The sequence below is a fragment of the Rhinatrema bivittatum genome, chromosome 7, assembly GCF_901001135.1.
Source record: "Rhinatrema bivittatum chromosome 7, aRhiBiv1.1, whole genome shotgun sequence".
NCBI lineage: Eukaryota > Metazoa > Chordata > Amphibia > Gymnophiona > Rhinatrematidae > Rhinatrema > Rhinatrema bivittatum.
Window position 1 is genome coordinate 252,845,287 of NC_042621.1, and position 18,923 is coordinate 252,864,209.

The window sequence follows — 18,923 nt, forward strand, 5'->3', positions numbered from 1 at the left end:
TTAAATTTAGGAACACAGCCCTAGTAAATTTTCAGAAAAGTTAGGATCCTAAACTCTTTGAAAATTGGCCCCCTAATTTAGGAGCTATCTTATTACCTGACTAAAATTTAGAGCTGATCTGGGGGCATTTCGGGGTAGAGTTACATTAGACAGCTAAGTTATCCAGCTAACTCTGATATTCATAGTATCTGGCTAAGTCCGGTTGGGCCAAAGAACTGACCTAAAGGTATCCAGCTAACTTTAAGGTACCAGCTATATTCAATAGTGCGGCTGTACTACTGAAAATACCTCTAAAGTTAACCAGATAAGTTTATCCCGCTAACACTGCTATCCGGACAGTAACTGAATATAAACCTCCTAGCTTTTTTAATATTGACGTCTTTGGATACTGAGTGAGACATATGAATTACATATTAACAATGTGAAACCCCCTTTCTCAAAGGAGAGTTTTGGACATTCCTGGTTTTTTAATTTACCTCATAATACATTCTGATATCTTTTATCCAGCTTTTTCCATTTGAATGCATTATTATTAGTAACAGAATTAGTTTTACCAAAATTTAGGAGGAGATATAATAAAGATTAAGGATCATCCTAAATTCTTCCTCCAGATACTGTTTCACTTGATTACTCTGCAAATTGAGAACTCAACTAGAATTGCCACTTTGACATGTTCAAATATTCCCCAACAATAAAGAGGGTAGTATAGTAAAGACTGCATTAGGACAAATATTTTCCATTCAAGATAAAATTACCGTATATACTCATGTATAAGTTGAGGATATTTTTTGGGCCCCAAAATCAAGATTTATCATTTATCCATGGATAAGTCATAGGTAAAACCTAAGGGGCTTATGAAATGGTGAAATCAAACTAAGAAACAAACAGATAACTTAAGAAAATCGCTTTTATTTATTTTTTAAAGCAGAATAAAGTGTCTCATAAGAAACATCATTTCACAACTTAAGAAATGCCCCTGCTGTATGAATCTTTTCCTCCCTCCTCCATGGCTGCCCCCCTGTTTGAATCCTTCCCTCCCCCACCATGACTGCCCCTCCAGTTTGAATCCTTCCCCCCTCCCGATTCCTTAAGTCATCTGCTGCTATCTGGACGACAGCACTTGCATTTCCTCAGAAACGTCCTTCCTCCTTCCCCGCAGTGTCCCAGTGTAGTGGTAGGACAACTTCTCTCCCCAAAACTCCTCAGGATCCCTTAACTCAAACGTTCACTGCTGCTATGAGGACAACAACAAACTTGCAGTTGCTCAGGCATGTCCTCCCTCCTCCCCCGCAGGGCTCCCAGTGGCGCACTTTAAACCTCATGGTTCTAGGTGCGCCAATCAGATCCTGGCTTGGGAGAGGGGAGGATGTGCCTGCACAACTGTAAGTGCCGCCATTGTCCTTATAGCAGTGGGTGAGTTAAGGGATCAGGAAGAGGAGCGTGCGATCGATTCAGTCATGAATCTTGCATTACAATACCAGCATTACTGAAGACTGACCCGTGGATAAGATGACCGCAATTTTAAGGATCGATTTTTAGGGTAAAATTTTTTAACTTATACACAAGTATATACGGTACCTTATAGTGAGTCTTGGAGAGCACTATAGAAAGTATGAGGGATACTTCACTACTTGTGAATACGTTTTTATGTAAATATACATCTATCTGATACACAAATAAGGTACTCATAGTGGTCAATTATATATACATAAATATTTTTCCTTTCTATCTGAAGCTGAAGGGCTAAAAAATTATATCTCACTTAGGGGCAGATCTTAAAAGGGATATGCGTGTAATATACGCGAGTAACCCTTTTAAATCCCTCCTGCGTGTGCTGAGCCTATTTTGCATAGACCTGGTGACACGCGCAAGCCCCTGGATGCACGTATATCCCAGGGCTTGAAAAAGGGGGCGTGGCGTGGGCGGGTCGGGGCGGTCCAGGGAGCCTCCAGGCACAGTGGCCATTTGCTGCTGTGCCCAGGATTGTGGGTCGGTCGTTGGCCGGCAGGCGCAACTTCTAAGTTAAAGGTAAGGGGGGGTTTAGGTAGGGCTGGGGGGCGGGTTAGGGAGGGGAAGGTGTAGGGGGTGGAGGGAACGGAGGAAGGCTGCGTGCCTCGGTGCGCGCAAGGTGCGTTTTGCCCCCCCCCCCCGAAAAGCGACGAAATAGGAAATATCGTCTCTATTTCCTATTTCGTCGCAAACAAATGCACATCCCTATATGTTACATTTATGTGCATAACTCCATTGAAAATTACCCCCAAAGGGAGCATGCCCTGTGGGTTAGAGGGAAGGTTGGAGAAGGAAGAAGCTGGAAATCACCTCTTGATCTCAGAACAAAGGAAGGAGTTGGAGTTTGAGGAGAAAGAGAGAAGGTTGGAGAGCAAAGGAGTGGAGATACATCCAGAGTCTCAATTAAGAAGAGATTTCACTATTGCAGATTTTTTTTTGCATTTTTCCAGTCTGAGAGGAAGGGTTGTCCCCTGTCCCCCTGAGTATTGGGGATCAGATATATCATTGCCCAAGTGTCCAGTCATGCAATTTTAGGAACTTTTGAATAGAAGAATCCAGAGCCTCAACTTTAGATAATTGCATTACCGTTTGAAGTTTTTAGGAATTTGGGCCCCATTGTTGATATTTTTTCTGGAACTTGGGAATATTTTTCTACTTGTTATTGAAGAATGTTGGAACTACACTCTATCTATCCCACCCTCACTGGTGAGGATATGTTCAATCAGGATGAAGTGCAAGAGCGGGAAGGGAGGTAAGTAGAAGAAGAATGAGCAGAGAAACCATTTGTATTTTTTTGATCTTTGGATATCTGTTGATTCTTATGTCTGTAATTTTGACTTGGATCCTCTTCTTTATGTTACAGTAAAGACTACTTTTATCTGAGCACCAAAAACAGACTCCAGTGTTTTCTTTGGAGATTAATCCAGCATGAACTTTCTAGGGGATGGATGGACTCTACTGTGATTCCTGGTTTCTCCCTATTGTTTTCATTTTGGCTTCCCTGCTTTTATTTTTCACTATCTGGCACCTCCTGGAGATATTTGATCTAAAGTGTGAAATGGTCACGGATATAGTGCTCAAGTGTGCCAGGGGCCCCAGAAGAGAAATCTTACTCCCTGTTCAGACTTGAACCTGGACTCATGGCACCCCTAGTAATAGATAACACACCAAAACAGGGAACCCACTACAGAAGTATTCCAAGATGGATTGCCTTATATACTTATATAGTTTCATAGTTTGATTGCAAGAAAACATGAGTCCACTGATTTCAGCCTTGTTGAAAAATTATGTATATTATTTAGCATACTTGTATTTGCTCCTGTTAATGATTGTATGTTAGATATTAGATCTGTCTTAAAAGTCTAGGAACAGGTGGTTAGCCTGGTCCACCTTAAGACAGCCACAATGGGAATCCTGGCTGTAGAGCATTTCCCCTGGGGAAAGGTATAGACGACAGGGTCCACAGGGAAATGGGGGGCCCCATATGTGAGTTGAAAAAGGCAGGAGCTTTGCTAAAGCTATTTATTTGAAGGCTACTGCATTTTTGTTTCCATCACTGCTGAGGTAAGCAGGCTCTTATTTGTTTGATTTTTGCCTGTAAATAATAAATTCTGTAGAAGAATAGCCAGATAAGAATCCAATCTTATCTGTCCTCCGGCAGCTAAAGACCGCTCACGCTGTGTTACAGCTGTTTCTTCTCATCACTCTGCAACCTTTTTATAAACATAACACAAAGGGAGTATTTGCATGTGTGTATAGAAAATTGGATCCACTTTGCTTTTTAAATGAAAATGAATGCCTCATATGCTTCCAGAAAAAAAACTTTTAAAAAACCTTGAGAATGTTTTGTAAGACTCCATGCAAACCTTGGCCTGGCTAGTGACTTATTGATAAAGGCACACTTGGCAGTCAATAATACAGTATTTTGAAGTAATTTTCCTCAATGCCACAGAGCAGTACGATGCAAGCTGCAGAACAGGACACCTAGTTTTAATCCAAAACCCGATTCAGTGTTCAAAGCTTCTGGAATTCAGGGAAGGAGTCCTAGCCATTAGACTGCAGTGACATCAACTGGTTTGCCCATGAGTGCACTTGTACCAGGTTCTGTATGGACCCATAGTCCCTGACTCTCAGCCTGAAGACTGTTACTGCAGTCATTGGGCTGGATGGGAGGGAGGATAAAATGAGGGAAAACCATGGCACTTTAGTACCAAATAATAACAGGAAAAGAGGTTCATCATTGTCATGAGAAGCTTTTAGGGCTCAGTAATCAATAGATTTACATGTATAAAACTCAATTTTATGAGTCTAAATGGACTTTTGAAAATTGCCTGGGGGGAAAAGGTGTTGTCATGTAAAAGTACACCTAAAACTGATTCCAAAACTATGTTTATGTAGATTAGAAAGACGCATTTTGGGGGTCAAAGTTGGGGCAGGGAAAGCATTTACCTGCACGCATTTGAAAATCAAAATGTATGCATGTAACTCTATATGCACACATTTACATGTACTAAGTTGCAGATATAAGTGTGTGCATGCATGCCACCAGGGTTCCACGCACACCCACTAATTTTCGAAGCAGACCTATGCGCATAAGTTCACTTTGGAAATTCAGGCTAAAGTCTGCAAGTCCTTGCTGCATGTCGAGCGGGCTGGTATAAACTTACCCTTCTGAAAGCAAGTTAATATATGCAATACATCAACATTTCTGTTTATTATTTATAGCTTTAGTGTCTGATTTTCAGAAAGTTTATTTTTTTTTCTGTACCTATGGCAACACACTGCAAAAGTAGATCTCGTAGAATGTCCCAATGTGATGCCATTTTATTTAACCTTGAGGCTGGTGATATGGTAACCTCTCTTCTTTTGCTGTTGAGGTTGCTATAGCATATTTCACTTCTTTTAGTGCATTTTTTTTTTTATTTCTTTTCATTTCATGCCTTTTCTTTTCGCATGGTAGCTGTTATCACAGAAGAGTAATGCCTGGTTGAATCTGAAAACGAATGAATCAACCGTAAACCTCTAACTGATTTGATGTATTAACAGGACAGATCATGTTTGTGTCTCAAACATTATAGCTCTTTTTTTTTTACCTTCATAAATTTCTTCAGCCTCAGAATATAGACGACTTGGCATGAATGTGACAACACAGCTTCTCCATGCAAATTGATTAGAATTGGTCTCATTATTATTTTCTCTTATTTTAACCTAGGAGAGAATGAATACAATAAACTGGAATCGTCTAGGCAACAGAAACACAGTGATCCCTCAGAACATTATGAAATAATAGTCCCCCGTCTTCTGAGTGGAGGAGACTGGAAACCAATAATAAGCATCTACTCAAAGGTCAGTTTTCCATTTCTTCACTATCCCATCCAACGAAGGTGCACAATTGTAAATGAAAACAAACTATTCCAAGACTGTAAAAACCCTAGCGTCTGTAACACAAATGTTTCTCTAATGGAAACATCTTCAGTTTTTTAGACAACAAAGATGTTTCTAGCCACAAATTGCTAGAGGCAACTGTTTTCAATGATAACTGTACTTGAGAAAAAAGATGGAAATACAGGGAACACATTTCCTATAAGCCAGTTTAAAGGAACAGTCAAATTTCTACTGTTCTGAAGTAATATTCAACATCATATTCATTCATGTTGATTGGATTAGTTTTCACATATCCTGGTGCAATCACTACTAACTGTTGCACTGGTGCCACTAGATGGGCAGTGGACCTTTATTTATTTAATTTAATTTATTTATTTAGTGCTTTTTTATACCGGCATTCATGATACAGATCATATCATGTCGGTTTACAAGGAACCAGGGTTATAACCTTAACATTAACATAGCGAAGAAAGGCAAAAGTTACAATAAAACAGGGGTAATGGAGCTGGGGGAAGAAGAAGCCAGAGCAGAAAGTAACTCATTGACTATAACAATTATTTACAGTGTGCTGAAAGTTCGGCATCGATTATTATTATTATTAAATGTTTTTATATACCGATGTTCGTATGAAACATCACATAGGTTTCCAGACAACAGGACATTCAGCCAACTGGGCTTTACATAGTAACTGATATTAAAACTAGGGTGAGGGAGGGGGAAGGGAAGGGAGGGGGCAGGGAAGCAAGAGGGTTTTATGTGTAGACATAGCAACAAGGTAGCATTGAGTGTAGACTATATACAGGATAGGAACATTATGTACAGACTATATACAGGGCGGGACAGGGGCGGAAAGGTACGTAGAGGGCTTGGGGGAGCTCAGCTAGGGAAAAATGGAGGATTGACGGGAGGGGTTGAGAGAAAGAGGAAAACTGGGTGGTTATCAGGAGTAGGCATGAGTGAACAGCCATGTCTTGAGTTTCTGTCTGAATTTCTGTGGACAGATCTCAAGGCTATCAATCTTTGGACAGATCTAGGGCTATCATTTCTAAGGATTAGGTCTTAATGGATCTGCCTTTAAGGATGAAAGTGAAAAACGTCATTGCTGTGCTTTACTATAGAAATGTTCTGTTACAGGGCAACTTTCTGAAGTTAACCAAGGGAAGTGGGAAATTATGTACACTGGTTGGGGGAGGTCCCTAGGTAGCCCATTCCATAGAGGGTTGGTAGTTTGGGATTTTTTTTTTTCATAAAGAATACAAGCTTATTCTATTGTTTGAACTGGGAAGATTCCAGAGGGTATGGCTAGGACAGCCCCAGTGGAGGTGTGTGAGTGGCAAGCATGAAAGTGGACCAAAGGTTGAAGTTTTATGCCCGGTTTAAAAATGAGTGTTTGACCTGTAAAAGGGGCCGGTTGCTGAGGAAGGAGCTGATGGGGTAAGAAAGTCTCTGGAGGGACCAAGCCACTAGGATAAGAGGAGAAGAACTGGTGCCTCCCCCAGAAGTGTTATCAGAAGTGTGACAGTGGATTGTAAGTGAGAAAGAAGAATCAAGTGATGGTATGAGAGATCATTGGAGAGCTTCCATCAGCTCTCTTGGATTAGAGACGTGCTGCAAAGGGAAAGAATTACTGGATGAAAGAGAAGGGTTTGTACTTAAGAGATTTTTCTGAGGAAGTGTGTTGGGGGGGGCCTGGCTGGGCCTAGGTGTGAGGCATCAGCCAGCTATTTCATCACAGGGTTCGAGACAAGCACTGGCCCCAACGGACTGGGGGGGCTGCACTGTCCGGAGCTGTTCCAGAAGGGAAGTGACTGAAATCCAAACAGCTCCTATAAAGTGAGAAAACACTTGAGCGTTCTGTTTTAGAAAGAGACATCTATCCAGGACACTACTAGGGTCCTCAATTTGAGAAAGAGAGACTGTGAGCAAGGAAGTAAGGAGAGTGGTGTGTGTGTGATTTTGGCCTGCTGTGGGAAACAAAAAAAAAAAAATTTGCAAAAATAAATAAATAAATAAAACCAGCAGCTATGTAAAGGTGAACTGGGCCATGTGTGTATTGGGAGAAACCTCTACCAAAGATGACCACAGTGGAGGTGAACCGAAGTTTCCAAAGACTCCTTATAGCCTAAGGAGGGCCCTTGAGAAAGCTTTGGATTTTTAGACCTTTTTTTTTTTTGTGATCTGACCAGAATTACAAGCTATGTAACTAGGAAAATGGACTGTGAATTGCATTGTGATTAAACATGAAGATCTGACTACCAATAATTTTAAGGTGAATTTTAAAAGCCCAGAGAGCACATCAATGGGGGATGCGCGCACTAGCCGGGCTGGTGTGCACTGTCCCTATTTTAAAAAGCGCCCAGATATGCACGTAAAACCCACTGTGCGCACATCTCACTTGATTTAAAAAAGGGGCAGGGTCAAGGCGAGGCATGGGTGTTATGGAGCCTGGCCAAGAGATGGGCGCGTAAATACTTATGCATCTGGGAGCATGCCCAGGTCCTTTGGCATGTAAGTTTATTTCTGCTAGGGAAGAGGAGTAAATGATCGTGCCATTTTTGAAGGGTTTAAAGGGTCTCGGTTTAAATAGGGGGAGTGTAGGTTATCAAACCAGAGGGGTTTGGAAGACCTAGATGTTAACTGGGCAAACTGATACACAAGCTAATTAAACTGGCAATGACTTGGACACGCGCCCCTTTTAAAATTCCCTGACTTATGAGGTAAAGGGATTTAAATACCAATGCATGCAGTCAGGCTATTTTATATCACAATGCTTATGAGCGTGTATGTTATAAAATGACTGCATATCTTGGCATGCACTAGCATGCACACACATGTATGTGCCCACCACGCTGGTTTGAAAGTTACCATCCCTACGTTTCACAATATATTTCAAATTTTTTTGGAGCACAAATGAATTGTGGACTTTGTAGTTTATGGATTGTCTTGGAAGTGTCTTCAGCCAGTTTGCCCTTATAGGAGATCCTATCTCCAGCCCACACCCTGTGAGAAACTGTTCTCCACCCTCATATAGACAGCCAAATGCTACCCAGGGTTGGGAAGGTTGCACCTTAATACAGCGGTTTCACAATAATAATCTATCATCCTCAGGTACTTTGAAATGTCAAGAGAATAGGTAAAATAAGAAAAACTAAAATATAAAAATCACTTTCAGTCAAATATAGGAACATATAGGAAATATTTATTTATTTATTTTTAATTTTTCTATACCGAAGTTCCTGTAAGAATACAAATCACACCGGTTTACATAATAACAACAAAATTCACTTAGGAGCGTTACATAGAACAAAGAAGGCATAAAAATATGAAATGAATTATAACTTAACATATTGAAAACTGTAACATATCCTATCATATCAATTAACTTCTCGTAAATATATGTCTCGGTGGAAAGTTTTGGAGAGATGGCTGGGAAACATGGTGGGAGCGAATTGCGGTAGAAAGAGAGGAGGAATTAACAGTCAGAGGTTGCAAGAATTAGGAGACTATGAAGGCTAGAATCTGGAGTATGGGAAGAATAGCATTAGGAGTCATGGAAGGCTAGGCTGAATAATTCTAGAGGGCCAATGTACTACTGTGTTCTGAATTTCATGCAGAAGTCATGATTTTCCATGCATAGGTTTTCTGCAGGGACTTGTATACAAATGAGTCCAGTGTAAACTAGGTGGTGCCAACTCCTTATCCAGTTTATCATTTTTGTTTCATCTCCCAGACTAAGTAGTTTGCTTACCAGTCTTCTGTGTGGAACTGTGTCCAAGGCTTTACTGTATTTCAGATAGCCCTCAGACTAGACAGGGGTTTTGCAACTCTGTATTTACCTTGCATGACATGGTGTACATTAACAATGTTTAAAATAAGAAATAAGTCAAATAATCTCTAAAATGAAACCTGCAACCCACCCACTGGATCCTATCCCTGCAAGTACCCTGAAAAAGGTAAACAGCGAAATAACCCCAATAGTCACCATAGTAAACCATTCACTAGCAGAAGAACTGGTCCCTAACAAGGCTAAACAAGCTGTGATTAAACCAATTCTAAAAAACAAAACAGGCAGAATCAATGATTGGGACACTTACCGACCAATATCAAACCTGCCTTTCATTGCAAAAGTCCTAGAAAAAGCAGCTTTATTACAACTAGAAAACCACCTTGAAAACAACAAAATTCTATACCCAAACCAGTTCAGATTTAGAAAAAATCACTCTACAGAAACCCTTCTCATCTCTTTAACTGATTCTGTGCTACAAGTCTTTGACAACAATAATTCATATATCCTGGTACTAATAGACCTTAAAGCAGCATTCAACACAGTTGACCACAACCTGCTATGTCACCAGTTGAATGAAATTGGATTAGGGGAAAATATCATCAAATCGTTCTCCTTCTTAAAAGATAGAACATTCCAAGTCAAACTAGGTAATCAAATCTCAGACACCTTCTCGAGCGACACAGGCGTTCCCCAAGGGTCAACACTCTTAGCCACTCTTTTCAACATCTATTTCTTGCCTATATGCACACTACTAACAAACCTGGGACTAAACTTCTTCTTATATGCAGATAATATACAATTCTATATCCTTTCAACAAAACAATTGAAAAAACTGCGGCAACCCTGTCAACATACATGAAGACCATACATCAAAAACTTTCCCATCTGAAACTAACTCTCAACATTAAAAAAACAGAAATTATATGAGAGTCAACTCAATACTCAAACCACCAACCCTAAACCTGGTAATTATCAACATTACTCCATCAGATGAGGTTTGAGACCTTGGAATTCAAATCAATGAGAATTTCACTATGAAAAAGCATATAAAAAATTATTTAAATCAGGATACTCCACGTTAAGAATTCTACATCAACTAAAATCTCTGTTAACAATACAATACTTCTGCACTGTCTTACAAACTCTTATATCCTCTAACTTAGGGCCTTATTTTCTAAATGGATCGCACGTGATAAGGGACGTTTTGCACGTGAAATGTCCCTTATCGCGTGCGATACCAAAATGGGGGCGGAGTCGGCCCCGGAAGAGGAGGAGTCGGGCCATCACCGGGGCCGACTCCATGAAGACGCAGCAGATGACGAAAAGGTAAGGCCCTTTTCGTGTCCGAGTTCACGCCCAATAGCTATACCTTCTATGGTGGCGCTATTGGGTATGAAACCGGCAGCGATCGCACCGCAACGGTGCGATCGCTGCCGGCTAGCGCAGGCCCGCCCCCCCATTTTGGCCCCCTGCCCTTCATTTCCTAAAGTATCGCAGGCCTGCGATACTTTAGAAAATGAGGCCCTTAGACTACTGCAACTTCCTTTTACTAGGCCTCCCCACAAGCCTGCTAAAATCATTACAGTTACTTCAAAATGCATCAGTAAGACAAGGAAATTCGACCAAATCACCCCTTCGCTGATAGCACTGCACCGGCTTCCTGTACAATCTAGAATCCATTATAAAGTCTTGTCAATAGAGATGTGCTTCGGCTGAACCTTTCGGTTCGGCCTTCGTTATTGGCCCGCTGTGGGAAATTTCATTTTCCCGCGGTTCAGGCCTTTTATTTTTCGGTCGCCCTGAATTAGATGTATAATTAGTGCGCGCTAACCTGAAAAACAAATTTTTCTGAAATTTCAGAAAAATTTTGTTTGTTTTTCGAGTTTCCCAAAACAGGATGAATTAGGCAATTTTGTTGAAATTGCCTAATTTGTACAAATTGAACGCACATCCCTAGTTGTCAATAATATTCAACATCATCAACAATATCAATCCATGCCCATTAGGAGTGATTCTACAACTCTATACACCACAGAGGGACCTAAGATCACAAAACAAAGATCTCCTAATGGTACCCTCCACTCAAAACACACACCTAACTCACATAAGAGACTGAATGTTTTCAATAGTAGGCCCCAAGCTGTGGAACTCACTTCCAAAGTCTTTACGTCAGATAACAGAAAAAAAGAATTTCAAGCAGAAACTGAAACATGTTTTTTTAGAAAAGCTTACAATTTAACATAAACAACCATTATACCGAGACTTACTCTGACAGGACAAGAGAAAAAGCTAGTCAAACTATCAATAGATAATGTATGAGATAAAGGTTTCTCTAGTATGATTAGAATCTTTTTTACTGTTATGTAGTTCTAGAATGAATTAATATGAACTAAATTAGAAAGGAACTACTTCAATATCAATGAAGATGTATAATTACGAACTAGAATATGTACTCTGTGATGTTGAGCTAGAAGAATGACAAAACATATGTTCGTGGACCAATAATATGAATGCTAATACTGGAAAACCATTGTGATCTTCTTTTGGAACCATGGTATATAAAATGCCAAAATAAATAAAATAAATATTTTTATGATATATTTTGAGTTATCATGCTTTCTACATACAGTTCTTTAGCAATTGATAAAGCAATAGTCTAAAGCACTGGTATTCACTCCCAGCCTTTGAGGACTACAAAGAGGTTGGGTTTTCAGGATACTTCTAATGAATATACATGAGATGGATTGCATGCACACTTCCTCCATTCAGGTTGATTTTAAAAGTAATGCTCATGCAAAAATTGACCTCATTTATATAAATCTATCTCATGCATATTCATTAGGGATATCCTGAAAACACAACCCTTGAGGGCTCAGAGTGAATACCACTGCAATGTAATTAAACATTCATTTAATAGATCTTTTAAAATGTAAATAGTGATCCATAAAAAGCAATGCCATCCAAAGCAAGTGTTGATCTGATTGCCTTTTAAAAGTTTGAACGTTTTACTTCAATAAGAATGTATCCATGTGGCAGCTGCCCTAATGATTCAGTGAGCAGTGAATTCATATTTCTGGATCTTGGACGTTCAGTGCTAACTGGCTATATCTGGCAGGACAAATTTAGATGCTGCAAGAATTTACGTCCATTTGCAAAGAGAAAAAAAAAAAAAAAAACCTTTGAAAATGGAGTCAGAAAAAGTATTCTCACAGCCCTGCACTGGCTGTTATTCATGCCGGATACTGTTTGGCAGCAGAATTATCCATGTACAGGAACGTACATAAGTGCTAACCCCACCCAGACTCTATCCTCCAGGAAAGCCTCTCTGCATTTCAAAGTTATGCACCATGGCACTATACATACAGATAGGGAGATCACCAGAGGTACTTGAGGTTTTGTTTAAACATCCAATAGGCAACATTCTGCATGGGAACCATGGCAGGTCACTTTTTAAAAAAATATCAGCGGGGTAGTCAGAAGGGAGTATCCAGTGCTGAAAGTGCATATTATTTTATTTAAATATTAGGCAGGGGAGATCAGGCACCCATATTGTTTATTTCTGTCAGGCCTTTGGATCCAGTGTCAGACACACTGGATGGGAAAGGGATTGAGTGGCAGACAGTGTGGTTTGCAATTATATTTATTTGCAGAGAACAGGGAGAGGGATCGGGAGTGAGAATTATTTTTATTATTACAGTCAGGAGGGAGATAAGGTGGCTGGATTTAGGGATAGTCTGCAGGGAAAAAGTCCCTGCAGACTTTATGCTTTTGTGCACAGTTTGAAAGTTGACCTCTGAATATCTTGTTCTATCAGGAGCTGTCTATACTCTGTTACAATCTTATAGCAGGATACAGTGTTAGATGAAGGTAAAAAACAGGAACCCCCCCCCTAATCCACTTCATCTGGCTATCAAAACTGGAGATGGTGGTGGGGTGAGGGGGAGGAGAACCATATCATGCTTCAAGCATCCCTTACAATGCTGCACCCACGAGCTATAACAAATATTACAAAGATACCATATGTTAGTGCTTTAGAGGTCGATACTGAGTAAGCTGAGGAGCAAATGGAAGTTACCCAGTTAAGTTTACCTGGGTAATTATAGTCAGACATGCAGCGAACTTAGCCGGGGATTTGTTCCGCTGAAAATACCTGGCTAAAGTTGCTTGAGTAAAAATTTGCCAAGCATCTTTAGAATAGTGATTTACTTGATCAGACTTGCCCAACTAAGCTTATTTGGCTAGTGCTAAATACTGGTGACAGCCAGATAATGTTTAACCATACTTATGGATCACCACTCCACCTGGCCTCTTTGTATCCTGCAAAAATTTTATGCAGATAATGACTTAATCAGCTTAAAGTTTGCCACTGAAAGGGACAGGAAATTTTAAAAACCAGGGTTATCCAGGTAATTCAGAAGTTACTCGGACACATCCTTTTGAATATCAACCTCTCAATTTCAATGAGCCTCTACACTAGGTGCTAAGCACCAGATAGATGACAGCAGAAGTACTATTGAAATCAAATACCTTCTAAGGTGCCTTTTTTTTTTTTCAATTTTCAATGCAATAAAAAACATTATCTTAATCAAATTTTCTACCATGCAAGTGAAAAAAAAATGTTCTTCTTCATATTAATATGTCCAGAACAGTTCATGTTCATATCTTTGCCTGCATCAATATATTAAAAAAAATGAATGTCAATAATATAAATCTCCTTGCCACATAGTGTCATCAGCCACTTTACTCAACCATTGACATGCCTCCACGCAAACTGTAGTCCAATGCTCGGCCATGATACACTGCCCAACACCACTAGTGTTTCAGCACCTTATGTGCCTGCCTCCAATGCTAATGTCAGCTAAAGCATTAATATATCATGCATTTATAATACTTGTTATAGTTTGTGAGTGCCAAATTATTAGAGCTTCTTTGAATATGATATATTTCCCCTCCTAGTTTTGTTTATTAAATGAAGGTAAGCATATTGATGATCTACATCTGATTGTGCATTTCTTTATTTGTACAACAACGGATACAGTTTTTTTCAGTCTTCTGTAAAACAACTATCGTTATAAACATGAATGGTCTGCGTTGCATGGAAATGTACATTACAAAGATGTACTGAAGCGTTTTCTCTGTTAGCATGCTTGCTAATGCCATTTATCATGCACTTAGAACAACAGCATGCTATGGGAAAAGGCTACAGCGTGCACCCTAAACTGGTCCCAGAAGATGTTAATGGATATGTGCATACAGTACACATAAATGAAAAAAGTCAGATGCAAAATAGGCTTTGGTGGGTAGTATGCTCTCCTCTTCCTGCTATTTAGCACATGCTCACTAAGGCCAAAACTATAAAAAAAAAAAAAAGACTCAAATTAAGAGTTAACATTTTAGCTCCTGCTCTGAGGATCAACAAATAGGAAATCAGCTAACAGAATGAATTGTTTGTTTCATGATGCAGGCGATTAGGCCACTGGGCCAGAAGGAGAATAGGAAGAGCAGAAAGGAACAAGAAGGCATCTTTATCCATGAATCTTTGCTCTGTATTTTTTTTTCAGATACCCCTTTTAATGCCCTGATATTCATGATTAATTTTATTGTCTTGGGGGTAACTCCCAAGATTACTGACATCTGATGCTATTCTTTTCCAAATGCACCCCTTGCTGCCAAGGATTTCCTTGTGGAGTTTCTTCCAATGGCAACCCTGGAATTTTCCAGTAGCAACTCAGAATGTGATTGTTTTCTCCATGAGTGAAGCAAAACATTTGTTGCCTCCATAGTTGTTTGTCCAACTTCTAGCTCCGGCTCCTCCGGGCTTTCCTCCTCCTCCACACATTTTATCTCCTCGACAGACACTTTAGAGATGTTTGATTAAGGAAAGACTTACCCTTAAGGGAGTTCTCCTCTCTTTCCTCTGCTGCAATCACTTCCTACCTCTGCAGTGCTGACCTACATTTTTCCTCCTGGTGTCTAATGTACTTGCCTGGGCCATGTGGGATGCTTCCTGCACCTTTCTGATTTGACTGCTCTGCCTCTGCTCCTGTGCCATCTCTAAGAGAAACATGGTGGTTAACTTGCACAGTGCGGCAGATATTACGTTAAGAAGCTTGCTGGGCAGACTGGATGGATCATTTGGATCTTTTCTGCCATTATTACTATGTTACTATGTTACCTACTGCCTTCTGTCTCTACCTCTTTCCTGTAGCCTCCACTCTCATCCAGGTACTATCACAGCTCTCTGTCTCCTCCTTACTAGACCTACCCATACTGTCACATCTCATGCTGTTGCGATGCTGCCCGCAGCCGGAGCTATGGGCAGCCTCTTACCTCTCTTCAGCCAGCCGGCTTGACTCCCGATGCCATCTTCTGCACGACGAGCCTTGCTGCCGTGCTCCCATGCGGCAGGAGGCCGCTGCAGACATCCCTCGCGGCAGGGAGCTACCGTCTTCGCTGCTCCCGCGGCCGGCCAGAAGCCGCAGCCTGTCTTCTTTTCGCAGCCCACAGGCCGCCATCTTGCCGCCGCTGCCACAGCCTGGAGCAGCTACTGACTCCACCTCTCTGCGGCCTGGAGGCCACTTTGAAGTCTCCTGCTTCCCGTGGCCTGGAGCCGCTAACATCACCATCCTCTTCTACAGCCAGGAGGCCACTCTGGAGCGCCTCTTCACGGCATGAAGGCCGCCACCGGTGTTTCCTCGCGGCAGAAGTCGCCCTTAGTCCTTCAGTGGCAGGAGCCGCCTCCGACATCGGGGCTTCCTTAGGGCCTGGTCCTGATCCTCCTCCTTCACAGCAGCAGAGACGCCACTGTCCAGGGTCCTGCCCTCTCCTTCCTGCTTCCTCCTTAGGCATGGGGCCGTGCCTCTCTCCCTCTCTTAAAGGGCCTTCGCAAGGAGCTAGTCTTCTCCAGGACTCCTCATCTCTGCTCCTGCTTGGCTTTCTTTTGTCTTCGTGGGATCCCTCGTTGTCGTCTCTTCCTGGTCTCTGCTTTTGTCTCGTCTGTCCTGATGTCCGTCCTGTCCAGCATCTTCCAAGGTTCCGCTCTGATCCATCCCTGCATGGTCCGCGACCAGCCCGGCTGGGTTGAGTAGGGCTCGCAGTGGCCCAGTAGTCCGCGACCACCCCCGCTGGGGTGTGTAGGGCGCTGGTGGGTCTTCTCATCCGTCAGGGTCGAGGATCTTCCATGTCCCTTCCTGCCACCTCTAGGGTCCAGAGTCATCTAGATATCCTGCTTCGCTCTTCCCGGCTGCCCTTAATTGAGTGTCCTGGGAGTCCATCATGGATGTCTTGAACCTTCACCTTGGAGTCTTGACATTTAACCTTCCTCCGATGTCTGGACTCTGGCTACGTCTAGCCTCCAGTGGACTGTGCTCCAGTGGATAGCCTGAGGATTGTTCTGGCCACTGCAGCCGCCTTTATGGCTGAGGGTGTTAGAGTGTTATCCAGATTCCACTCTATCCTGAGTTTTATTACATGATTTTAGCTTGTCTTATCCTCATTTCTTCTGAGTCTGGTCTACGTCATCGTCTGAGACTGGTTGTCATCGTTTGAGTCTTGTCTTCATCATCATCTGAGTCTTGTCTTCATCATCACCAGAGTCTTCATCTTCAGTTCCAGGGTCTTCATCCGCCCTTGCCTCATGTCCGGCCTGCCGCCTCTGCCGTTACCCAGCGGCAGGTTCGAAAGGGCTTGGAGTGGTCAGATAACTACTCAGAGACCAACCTTGCATGGTTGGCCTCACCAAGGCCAAGCAGGTCGGCGGGGGCTTGGGTTCCAGTCTCCACCCAGAGGAGGACCTGTCTCACCTGCTTCGGCACTTCCTTGGAGCTCTTCTCCTGGTTTGCCGAGGTCCAAGGGCACACTCTTTCCCGCGGAATTGGGAGAACCCCCTAGCGCTCCCGCCTTCAGTTCCAGAATAATATTCCTTTCATGCCCATCCAAATGCACAGTTGTTCGTCCCTTCTATGCTTTATTCTCTCTACGTCCATGTCCTCTCACTCTGCTCTTTTAAGACCCTCACTGGCACAGAAAGCTAATTGAAATATACGCTCACTTACTCATCCTTTTACTCACAGAGCTAAAACAATGGACAAGCAAAGAAGAGGTCATACACATAAGGAGTACAAGAAAAATACAAGCTATGCAGGCATCAGGTTTTTCCTCTCCTGAAACACTCTGTTCTCCTTTACCCTCCGCTCCTGGGGTCCAGTTGCTCTCCTACTTCACCCTTTAGAACCGACAACCAGCCCCACGTACCCGGCTAACATTTTGTACAGGCTTGAAGGAATGAGATCGAGCATTGAGGATAAGAGAACTGAGAATGCACAATTTAGTATGCACATGCAATTTTTGTAATGGCCACACACTATTGAGCACTCAAGTAGACATAGCATGTGCTAGTGTGCATGTTAATAGTATGCACGCAGTACTGAAGCTAAGTTTTAACAAGTGCACTGAAAATTTAGTTCATTGCATAGTAAGAAGGTAATATTCAGAGAGTTGCATGGGGTTTGCTTGCATAAAATTAGCATACATGCACATAAATAGCATGCACATGCATATATCCAATTTTATAAACCTCAAAAGTATGCGTGTACTTGCTGTGTCACACGTAAATATTAAGAGGGCAGGGTTCAGAAGTACATGCTGTCAAATTGCCAGTTTGAAAGCATTATACATGCATATATTACCAACCTTTTCCATGCATATTTATATCCACTAATTGCAGGGGTGGGCAATTCCGGTCCTCGAGGGCTGCATACCAGTCGGGTTTTCAGGATATCCTTAATGAATATGCATGAGAGAGACCTGCATACACACTGCCTCAGTTGTATGCAAATCTATTTCATGCATATTCATTAGGGGCATCCTGAAAACCCGACTGGTTTGCAGCCCTCGAGGACCGGACTTGCCCACCCCTGACTAATTGACTCGTGCAATGGAAATCACACTTGTCTATTGCCTGTAGTTTTTGGGATGAAGGTCAGGGTGAAGTGCTGGCGGATCTGGGTGAATTGGTGGAGGTATTGGCAAACTGGTGACTCCAAGTACTCACACAAGTATTTTTAAAAGCAGAGTATGTGCATACTTTATCACATACCCACCACCAAATTTAATTCTGGGTTATTCTGCACATAACATATATGTGCATAATTTTATGTATTGGGTAGAGAATGTATGCGCATTCCCACATTATAAATATACACATGTAGTGAAACATACATGCATACTTTTGGGGTCAAGGTATGCGTTACTTTAGAAATCATGTGACTCCTGCCAGACAGAATATAAAATGCTAGCATAAATCTCCACAGGCCCCCTTACACACGCAAATGGTGTACCAAGGACAGTTTTGAAAGGTAGGCTCCCAGGTTTTATGCACACTATGCAATAAAATAGCCCGGGGTTCTGTGTGCATGTACTTTTATGTACACTGCAGACAGGAATTCCAGGAGGGGGGCAGCGTTAGGGTGGAGCTGCAACTTACATGCATACTTTTTTGATTGTAAAAAGTATGCCCGTAATTTTCTCTGCAGAAGTTACAGCCTGCTTGGAGCAGGTGTAAATTTCTGCGAGGTCATTTGCCTGTTCATACTCGACCAATTACTTGAGAATTTTCAGCATGAACTTACGTGTATTTCACTTTGTAAACACTCAGTAGAGTTGGCGTGCACAATGCAGACGCAGACTTTATGCGGTATGTTTCAAAATTACCCTCCCAGTGATGTTACAGTGTACAGGTTAA

At 41.8% G+C, this 18,923-nt stretch overlaps 1 protein-coding gene across 1 annotated transcript in view; it reads left to right on the top strand.

Moving 5' to 3' along the window:
- ADAM12 (ADAM metallopeptidase domain 12) overlaps positions 1 to 18,923 on the top strand; it is a 968,421-nt gene that overhangs the window by 134,962 nt on the left and 814,536 nt on the right. The window contains exon 2 of the mRNA XM_029610036.1: positions 5,222 to 5,355. Coding sequence (XP_029465896.1) covers positions 5,222 to 5,355 — 134 coding nt within the window. The remainder of the gene's footprint in view (positions 1 to 5,221; positions 5,356 to 18,923) is intronic.